At 42.3% G+C, this 10,519-nt stretch overlaps 1 protein-coding gene across 1 annotated transcript; it reads left to right on the top strand.

Annotated features, from left to right (window-relative positions):
- On the top strand, nt 1-7,374 carry SETD9 (SET domain containing 9). Its single transcript, XM_027878937.1, has 6 exons — nt 1-142; nt 855-1,219; nt 2,940-3,063; nt 4,040-4,155; nt 5,329-5,434; nt 7,234-7,374. The coding sequence occupies exons 1-6, from the start codon at nt 45-47 to the stop codon at nt 7,319-7,321; spliced, it is 897 nt and encodes a 298-aa protein (XP_027734738.1). The 5' UTR covers nt 1-44; the 3' UTR covers nt 7,322-7,374.
- The last annotated feature ends 3,145 nt before the right edge of the window (nt 7,375-10,519 follow it).

Here is a 10,519-nt window from a genome sequence, read left to right as displayed (position 1 = left end):
GGCGGGCTGTGAGGGGCGGCGGGGGCGGCCCCGCCGTGCCCGTCATGGCGTGGAGGCCGCTCCGGGCGCTGCGCCGCCGCTGGGCAGCCTACAAGTACCGCTTCGTGCCCTGGCTCGCCCTCAACCTCCGCCGCCAGCGGAGGTGAGGCACGGGGGGAGCTCTCAGGCGCCAGGCCAGTCCCCGCTGCCCCTCCTCAGAAGGGGCTGGGGCCGCCGCTCGGGTTTGTCACTGGGAAGTGGTTCGGCCTTGGGGTGTCCCTTGGCTGGCATGGAACTGTTATCTAGATTTAAAATGGTATTTAACGTTGAAACTAGGTACATTGATTGTTGGGGTTTTGGTTTTGATTTTTGAAAGGTGTGTTTGCCCAATTTTAAACGTAAAAGCAGTGTTTGAATTTAAATGATCGGGACATTGTTATAAGTAACTAAACTAAAACAAGTAACAAAATCAAAATCTACTTATCAGCATAACGTTTGTCCTCACCGCGTTCATAGTGTGATGAACTATTTGTGGTTTGTTTGTTTGTTTGTTTTTTAAATAAATTTCAATAATTATGTTTTATTTTTGGTGCATTTGACACGGAGAGCTCAGGAGGGTTTAATCTACTGGACTTAACAGTAAATATACAGATGATGGTTCTGTAGTAGAGCAGGCACTGGTTTTAACTAAACAGTCCTTATATGGCACCTTTAGATGATTTTAGTGTTAAAACAGTTTTAATTGGAACAAGCATGAAAAAAGGGGTTATCCGAAACAAAACTTTACTGCTCCTGCAAAAGAGCTCTTTTCTCCTTACTTAGGGGGAAAAAAAAAAATTCATATCTCTTTTTAAAATACTTTATTTTCTTCACAGGACCCTCCGATATGTTCCTGAAAGTTCTCAAGACAAAATTATCTCTGATGAAGATGTCTATGAAACACTACTGAAAACATTTAAAGCTCTGTTCCTAAATGACTTCAGTAGACAAGCAGATATTTTGGCCTTACTTCCAGAAGTCAAATGTCAGTATCTGGAATTACTGACTTTGGAGCAGAAGTGGTCAAAAGTAACTTCATGTAACCATGGAAGTCAGCAGGTGTTTAGTCCTGAGGAAGTTCTGTTAAACACACTGGGATTCACTGTTAGTAGAGACCGGAGTTCCCTCGTGTCTGCTGGGACTGGAGTCTTTGTTACCAAAGGTTTTGTGCCAAAAGGGACGGTTGTGTCAATGTATCCTGGTAATGAAATGTTCTTATTTTTGGTTTAGATATGATTTCTAACCATTTAATTATGGAATGCCAAAGTTCCGTGCTTATTTTTATTTTATGGGCTTTATTTCTCTCATTCCTTAACAAAATCACAAGTTATGGTGCATAAGAATATTTCTGAACTGACTAGACTTGGTTTTTAAATAAGCAAAACAATATTGGGAGGGATAATTTTATTTATAAAAAAACTTTATTGCTTAAACTCTGATTTCCTAGCTGCTACAAAACTTGTTTCAGATTCTTTAAACACAAATGCATGGGAGAAATTTCAAGTAGCTGAACAGTACAATTTAATTCCTTGGGGTTTCCATTTTGATTCAAGATCTGAAAAATGAGGTTCTGAGATCTCCACGTGAGTCAGTAGACAAGAGTAAGAACTTCTTTAAAGCACAAAAGTACAAATTGGAGAATGAAAATAAAGTGTTCAGTTAGCAGAACAATTCTGTAAAGTATGTTTGGAAAAATCAGCACTCCTCTGTCCTCCTCCTCATTTCTTGGAACTGTATCTGCGTACATTTCTTAAAAAGGTTTGTAATCCTGTCGGTATGGCCCAGCTAGGACAGCTCTGCTGACATGCTTTTGGGTTTGTTTCTGTTTCATCTGTCAACAGAACACCTCCTGCATGTGGTCTCTGGCTCATCCCAGCACTGCAGGATGAGGAGCAGCCCGAGTCCTGGGTGTTTTGTTGTGCCAGGGCCGGAGTGTACGGCCATTACCGTTGTAATGGTGAATGGTGATTACTGGTGAACTGACCAGTTGTCAAGTGAGAGTCACAGATAGTGGTCCTGCTGCTTGGCAGCTCACTTTAAATTTCAGGCATGTACTAAATGTGAGCCTAGATTCATTCAGAGTCTCCTCTGGCAGCTCCTCTAGCATGAAAAGGGGATAAGCAGGTGAAATACCTTTGGTTTTCAAGGGAATCAAGGTAACTACAGAGTGGTGGGCTGGGTGTGGTACCCTGTGGACAGGGACCGTGTGTTTGTGAGCTTAGCCTTTGCCTGGCTCCTTGTGAGACTGCAGTGAAGGATTTTTACTGAGGGGTGCTGAAGGTGCAGTGGATGTGAGGGGGTTGCAGGACAGCAATTCCATGAGAAGCTGTCAGCCTGTCAGCTCTTGCTTTTCTGTGCTTAGAAGCTGGTTAAATCCTCTCTGCAGATTTTGGAAATGGTCTGCTGAAATAACTTCTTCTTGGTTTGTCATTTTCCATTTCCTGGGTACCGAGCAAAATCTCTGATGTAGGGTGGTGGAGGTTGGTGTTTCAGATTCTTTGCTGTTTGTGTGTGCTTTTCAGAGTCCTGACACAGTAGTAACAAAATAGCATAGTATCTTCAGCTGTGTTTTCCTGAGCAAATATCACTTGATGTTCTCCTCTCTGAAGCAGATCAGTTGGCTGTAAGGCTTTATCTACTTGTCCCAAAGATAATGGAGTCAGGCCTTCTCTCTTTTGATTTCCTACAATGGCTTCCCTCTTTGGCATACCTTAGCTCATTTAGTTGTGTGAGGTTTTTTGCATCCCAGAAAGTTGTTTGTAAAAGCTTAAAGGTTTACAAATGTCAATGTCACTAAGAAGGGACTTCTCTCCTACCCCTTCTCTCTTTTGAGTTTCTGTGTGGAGAGGACTGAATGATACCATAAACGCATTCTAACAGCTAATTTATTTTCTTCTGAAATAATATCTGTCTTGCAACAGGTACAGTATACAGAAAACATGAGCCCATCTTTTTCCAGTCCCTTGGCAATCCCTTTATTTTTAGGTGCATTGATGGCATCCTTATTGATGGGAATGATAAAGGACTATCAAGATCAGTATACAGGTAAGCAAAAGAAATGGGGGATTGTCACTCATGTGATTTAGAAGAGGGGTACTGATAGTTGCAGTTCCCTGTTGTCTTACCCTAATTTGAGTTTACATGATTGTCATCCACCTGTGTGTATCTCATAATGCAAACAACACAACGGTGAAGAGTTGCTGGTTGTGATCCTTTATTGTGTCTTCACCTGTAACACCAGAGATGTGTTTGGATGCACTGAGATGCACTTTCCTATAAAGAAATTAGTTTTTAATAAGTAGGATGTAGCATAAAAGGATTTAAATGTTTCTCAGCTGTTACTCAAACCTGCCTAATTTGGCCAATCAAGTCCAACTCCCTGCTCCTGGCAGGACTGTCTAAAATCAAACCATAGGACTAAGAGCATTCCTTGAACTCCAGCAGACTTGATGCTGTGACCACACCAGGGGAGCCCAGTGAGCAGCCATCCTCTTGGTGAAGAATCTTTGCCTATTGTCCAGTCTGAACTTTCCATTATACATAGCTAGCCTGGACTGCTTTACCTTACCATAAAATATAATTTGCAGCAATTTGTGTTTAAATATGACATGAAAAGAAAATAGTAACTAGCAAAACTATCAAATAATACCTAGTTTGAATATTGATACCTACTAATACCAGGTTTTAATTTTGGGAGTGAGTTTGGAGCTAATACTGTAATAAGCCTTTGCATCTTTAGAGGTTAGTGACATGAGTTGACACTTCTGTGACGGTAACATTTGATGTTGGTTTCTGGGAAAGTATGTGGTAGTTTTATGCGGGTTCTTCCACCAGAGTCTGAAAGACACATTAGAGGGAGGTTTAAATACTCCTTTCAAAAGTATCATTGAGGTGTTGGTTTGTCACCAGATTGGGCAGCTGTAACTTCATGCAGCAACTGTGGCCATTTCTACAGGAGGAAGTAAGAAAACCTTTTAGGTGAAGAAGGAGTGTTTCACACTGAGGCTGTTGGTCACTTCAGGTCTTGCAGGAGGAGAGATCAACTTGGCCCATTTCAGATGAGTGATGAGAGCTGGCTCACTGCTTCCCCGCAAAACCCACTGGCAGTGGGACAGTATGTCAACAACTGCTCACGTGGTAAGTTGCCAGGTAAATTTTTGAGGCTTGAGTTTGTCTTTATAGATATAAATTACTTTGGAGGTAACACAGAGAATAGGATACTGATCTTAGGGGACAGTAGTCCTGTTTAAAACAAGATAAGCACTTACGGGATAAAAACGTTTCCGAAACTTTTTGTCACAATTTGGTGTTGGAATCCTTCAGTTTAGCAACACATCAAATATCCTCGTTCTTTTCTCACTAACTCCCCCAGTTTCCCTCCTGGTAGAATGAAAGGCACACACCCCAAAATGGGAGATGGTAGGAAAGGATATCTGGCAAAAGTCCCCTGGGCTGAGACAGAACACAGAGTTTCAGATCAAGCTCCTCAGTCTGGTTCCAGCAGACTTCATGAGAAAACCAAACGCACAGTGATATGTACAGTAAGATTCTGTCACTGCTCATTTTGAACTATTTTTTTAGACTTTCTTACATTTATGCACAAAATCTATGAAACTGTTGGTATGATCTCACTGTTGGACCTGAAGAAGGGAACTATTTATTCTGTCTCACTGTTGGTGTTAAGTAACTCATGAGAATGGTTGTGATACACAGAAAGTTGAATTGATACCATACCTACCATATCTAGCTTCTGAGTGGCTTTCATAGCCTGCATTACACTAAGGATTCCCTAACTCCAAGTCGCATCCAGAAAAGTTACTGGAGTAGCAAACCAAGTACTAACTGGCACGGACTGTCCCGTGAAACTGTTTCTTCCAGGTCCAATGTCCATGAAATAAGATTTCCCTCTTTCTGCTGGACAGATTGGGATTTCCTCCCTGGGTGTATTTCTGACATATTTTGACACTAGGAAAAATGTTTTTCGATATTTTCTTTAACAGTAAACACAAGCACTGTATTAACAACATTAACAGTGCTGTAAGCTATCCCTGGTGCTAAGCAAGCTGTGTGTCCTCATATACAAGACAATAATTGAGTTAAGCTCCTGTAGTTCATTGTGTAGTTGGTTGTGTAAATTTCAAAGTAGGACTTCAGGTGAGTGCAGTAGGTCGCAGCAGAGGAGCGGTTTTCAGGCCTGATGAGGCATCTGGTATTTTTGTAGCAGTACATTTGATGTTTTTACGCATCTCTAAGCACTATCTAATATTTCCTTTGTATTATAGAGACTTTTTTTTTTTTTCTTATTTCTAGAAAAAGCAGCAAATGTGTGCTATCAAGAGTTTGATGTTCCAGGACATTTTCCACTAGAACTGAAACAGTACCTTCCAAACATCGTCTACAACCACAACATAGAGAGGTTGGCAGCAAATCAAAGAGCTCATGGATTTGTATGATACAAGCATACTGCATGTGTAAAATAGACAGACATGGTTGAAAAATAATATGTAATATGAAGATGAATTACACAAAAGTATGCAACTGTATGGGAGAGTTAGCTCTTTGAATAGACTAAGTTTAGTTCCAAGATTGTTTGTTCCTTTTTCCATATATTCTCAGATGAGATCAGCGTGAAGACACGGTTTTACAAGCAGTGATTGGGTTGCACTACAGTGCAGTTCTGAGTCCCATAAAGCACTGGTTATATTTTGCTTGTATTACAGTATTGGGATTTTTTGGTATGTATTTCAGATGTCGTTAGTGATCTTTAACCAATCAAAGCCCTTCTGAGATAGTTCAGGTTTAGGCTTCTTACTCTCCTGATTCTCCATTTCTTCTGCTTATGTGACAAGCTGAATTTGCAAAAAAGAAACCTAAAATTGTGTTGAGACAAGTGAAGTACTATGCAGTATAAAGGCACGTGACTTTTAGTTACAGTACACAATTACAACATCCTCATTATGATGTGGAAATTCACCTTTTTGGAAATTAAAACACTTGGAAACCTTTCTCAGATAATCCTCTTCATTTCAAGGATGTATGATGATTTTTAGAGTAGATCACGTGAACTTGTAGTGTAATTCTGGAGCTTTTTTAAAACTCTGAAATTGGAGAAAGTTATGGTGCATATTGGAATATTGGCTTTTCTGATTAAACTTAGACTTCACTGAGGCACTTGTAACCTGTAGATAATAAGTAAATGCTAATAAAATAACCAGTAGGACTGAATTCTGATGAAGCCTTGATGCTGTACTTGAAGTGTGAAAGCACAGTGAGGAGAGAGAGAGGCTATGGGACCTTTCCAGGAAAGGGGAATTTTGCTCTCTTCCTTGAAATCTGTGGAAGAAAATATGGTCTTTCAGTGATTATTTCTCCCAGTGTACAGCCACTAGACAAAAGATCACATCTGTTTCCAGCTGCTTGGTTTGATACTGGTTGATACTGATATATACAATGATGGCAACATAGGTAGTCTGGTTTCTAAGTCTTTTTCTGTCTTGTAAAAGAGTTCTTAGTACTTGTTTACGTTACTGTTTGGTATGTTTCAAAATGGCCTCACACTAAATTTTTAGTAGTGGGGACTGTTTAGATTGCTGCTGTTTTTCCCTTTCTGGTTGAACAGCATCAGAAGCACATGTTCTCCTTCCTAGCATAGATACTTCAGCTTTAGAGCATGGTCATTTACTGAAAGGAAGTTTGGAGGAGTGGGTTCCTAAATTATCTCTGTAAGAAAAACGCAAGCCCCTGATTTCAGCTTGGAGTTTATGGAGAATTCACGCATCACTGTAGATTGCAGCAGGTCTCTGATGCAGTTCAGTGCTGTCTTCCTGGGTATTGCTGGGCTCTGAGTAGCTTTAGCCAAGTATCACCTGTGGGCAGGCATGTCTACAGGAATGATTTCTGCTCCATGAACTTTGCTATAGCTTCTGCTGTATAAGTTTTGACTAATTCTTTTCAATTCTGATTAACTGTGTGAGTGAAAACATTATTTGCATACCCACATAGGCTGTGCTTTTTTGGTAATTGTGTTTTATTTTTATTTGCTGTCTGTATTTCAGTCTTGTTTTTCCATACTCCCTGCACTGCATTATGCATATTACTCCCAAAACTAATCTAGACAAAGCCATTGTTTCGGCTTCTTGAAATGAAGAATTAAAAAAAATTCGAAGGGAAATAAAATTGTTCACTTTCTCATGTTTTCTTATCCTTTTTTTACAGCCACCTGAGGTGTGTAGTTCTTGTCACTCTCAGAGACATCCAGCAAGGAGAAGAACTTTTCTCAAATTACTACACTATTGTCAGATGAATTGATTCAAGACTGAGGAAATCTGTGTCAATAAAATATCTACTGTGTCTGTACTTCAAGCTTCATCATGATTTAGACTCAAGGGAAGGGCTGTAGCCTCTACCATTTGGAGAGCTAGCTGAAGGCTCGAATTTCTCTGAAAACAGTCCACATTCAGTGCACAGGTGAAGGTTTAACCATTTACATCATTAGGTTCTCAGTTGTCTGCTGTTGTTCATATTACTGCTTATTGGTGTTCAGCTGTCCACCTGGTAGCTCATAAAACGTAAATTCTGCATATGTCATTAAATGTAGTCATTTGCACAGTTGTCTGTAACTGGGACTCAGAACATGGCTTGTAAAAATGAGTTCCGTCACAGTTCACAGTATCTGATTCTCATGTTCTTGGAGCTGACCCCTTTCGTATCAGCTTCCTTTTAAAAAGTATTCCAGTGCTGCAAGTTGTCCTGCTCTTTCACGAAGCCTGTTTTGGAACCATGCTGGTGGCCTCTCAGCCGTGCCTGCATGATACACTGTCAGACAGAGGCCACCTTAGCCATGGCCTTCAGCCCTGCCTGTCCTGGGCTGGGAGGAAAGGCAGTGTGTGTCTTGAAGCCTTGTCGAATCTTAATTTTGGTGATTCACTGAAAGTTTCCTGGCATGTGGCAACTTTCATAGATTTTAATCTCAAATAGAGAAAATATCATGTTGAAGCATAGCTGGAGGAAACAATTCCAAGCAAGTTTGCTGTGTATTTTTTTAATGAGTTGCTGGTATAAACTGAGCCAGGTATTCTTACATTAATTCTTTCTTCTGTCTGCACGCTGCAGTCAGAAAGATCATCCCAGTACCTTCTGCAAAAGTCCAAGCAAGTCTCCCAGTGACTTTGTGGTTGGCATAAGCTCCTGAGAAAGGAGCTGGGAAATGGTGTCCTCTAAGGACTCAGGAGTGGCTGGGGCAGCCAGGGTGCCCTTTCTTGGCTGCTGAAGCACCTGGTCTCCTTTTCAGTAGGCAAAGCCTTTGGTTTCTGTGTTACTCGGTCTGTTTCCAAGCCTGAACCTTGTCTTTCACATTCATTTGGAAGTCTTTTGCTGCCAGAGAAGGCTGTTTATTTCAGCAGGATTTAAATAGCAGAGCTCTGAGGTGGTGGCATTTGGCTCTGCATAGGTTGTGCAAGTTTTATGTTGATGCTTGGGATAACTTCCAGTGACAGTCCTTACATCTTCACTGTGTGGTAACAGCACAAGTCCCATGAGGAGAGGCTGAGGGAGCTGGGGTTGTTTAGCCTGGAGAAGAGGGGGCTCAGGGGAGACCTCATCACTCTCTACAACTGCCTGAAAAGAGGTTGTAGCCAGGTGAGGGTTGGTCTCTTCTCCCAGGCAACCAGCAGTAGGACAAGAGGACATGGTCTTAAGCTCTTCCAGGGGAGGTTTAGGTTGGATATTAGAAAGACATTTTTTATGGAAGGAGTAATCAGTCATTGGAATGGGCTGCCCAGGGAGGTGGTGGATTCTCTGTCCCTGGAGGTTTTTAAGATGAGACTGGATGTGGCACTGAGTGCCATATTCTAGTAACTGTGGTGGTAATGGATCAAGGTTTGGACTTGCCGATGTTGGAGGTCTTTTCTAACCCGGCTGATTCTATGATTCTCTCTGAGAGGAGGTTATTAGGCACCTCATGATCTATGGAGAAGTCTGGATGTTGGGGTATCTGCAGCATTCCTTAGGTTGGGGTTTATGCGTAAGTGCGTGTCATGGACGGAGTGATGCACTTCACCCATAACAGAGAGACAACAGTACACTATAACGAGTGAGTTAACAATCTCAGTGATAGGTGTGACCATGGTGCAACAAGATTTGATGGCAAAGTACACCTAGCTATTTACTGCATACAGGTCAGGTCAGGCAAAGCTGTCACAGAGGCCCTGCTGTCAGGTCATGAGATTCAAACAGGACCCTCTTGCTTTCTAAACTCCTCAGACAGGGGTTCAGGCATTGCTGGATCCAATCCTGATTCCAGACTTGGGTCAACAGTTTATCAATTCTCTGTATTTCTGAGCTAAGATGTCAAACTTTAGCACACTTACTGAGAGTGTGCTGCTGCAAGGAATTGCTCAACCTCGAGGCATAACATCAATAGGCACTCCAGCTCAGGGGGTAATCCTGATGTGCAGCCACTGCTGTGCTAGAGAACTCAACAGGCCCTGGGCTGCACACTGTTTATGGGGGAAGGTGACTGGCTTACAGTCATAGCTGTACCCTGGCAAAGACATCTGGCTCCTGTGTTTCATCGGACTCTAAACCACTGGTGGTTATGGTTTAAACTCAGGATGGGGGAGCAGCCTGCCACGGTGGGGAGGACTCGGCATGCCAGGAAAGGCAAATGCTGCTCATTGTTCTCCAGGCTGAGAGAGATGCTGTCATGGTAGGCCATAGATTGCTTCAGCTGTCTCATTATACACTTGTTAATACCTTTTAATTGCCCAACTTAAATGTATACTCCTGACAATTGTGAATCTACAATTTGCTTATTGAGAAAGATTTGCTTTCCTGCCCTTGCTGTCTCCTGGATGTGAATGTTGCTTATTAGTGCAGGAAGTGCAGTGTTGTCTGTCACTAATAGGGTGCCTGGGAATGGCGTCTCCCTGCTGAGATACAAAAACCTGGCAGCCTGCTTCAGGGACCGCTCATACACAGGGGAAATCAGCACCTGGCCTGCAACTGGCAGCAGCAGCACTGGATTTCTAAAGCGAAAGCGTGGCAGGAGGAGGAGTGGTACTTCTGAGCAAGAAGCAGCACAATGTGGTGACTGAGTGGGAGCAAGGAAAATGGAACAGTAGCAATAATGGTCATATGTACATCACAGTGGTACTGGATGCAGTCCCTAGGAGCTGCAGTTCCTAGATGATTTCTGTGGCGCTCTGGAAGGAAGACAGGAAAGGTGTGAGTTTGTGTAAATGCTGCTGCTGCTCATTCATCTCTCTTCCCTTGCACTCAAAGCCACCATTCCTTCCTGGCTCATTGAACCCTACCATGAGCTGATCTGATCTGCTAAGCACCACCACAAGCCCCACCCAGGCTTTCTTGCTTGCTTTGTTTTCTGCTACTGCAGTGAGTGAAACGGCTCCTAGAAGGGCCAGAGTGAGCAAGACATCAGGAGGCCCATAAGTGGTGGCAGCGTTGCTGATTTGACTCACTGGATTTTATGAAGCTATGCTTT

Source organism: Empidonax traillii, unplaced genomic scaffold (genome assembly GCF_003031625.1).
Source record: "Empidonax traillii isolate 1590-97213 ecotype Southwest subspecies unplaced genomic scaffold, ASM303162v1 scaffold47:size1546949, whole genome shotgun sequence".
Classification (NCBI taxonomy): Eukaryota; Metazoa; Chordata; class Aves; order Passeriformes; family Tyrannidae; genus Empidonax; species Empidonax traillii.
The sequence above is the reverse complement of the archived record's forward strand: the minus strand, read 5'-3'. Positions and strand labels throughout refer to the sequence as shown.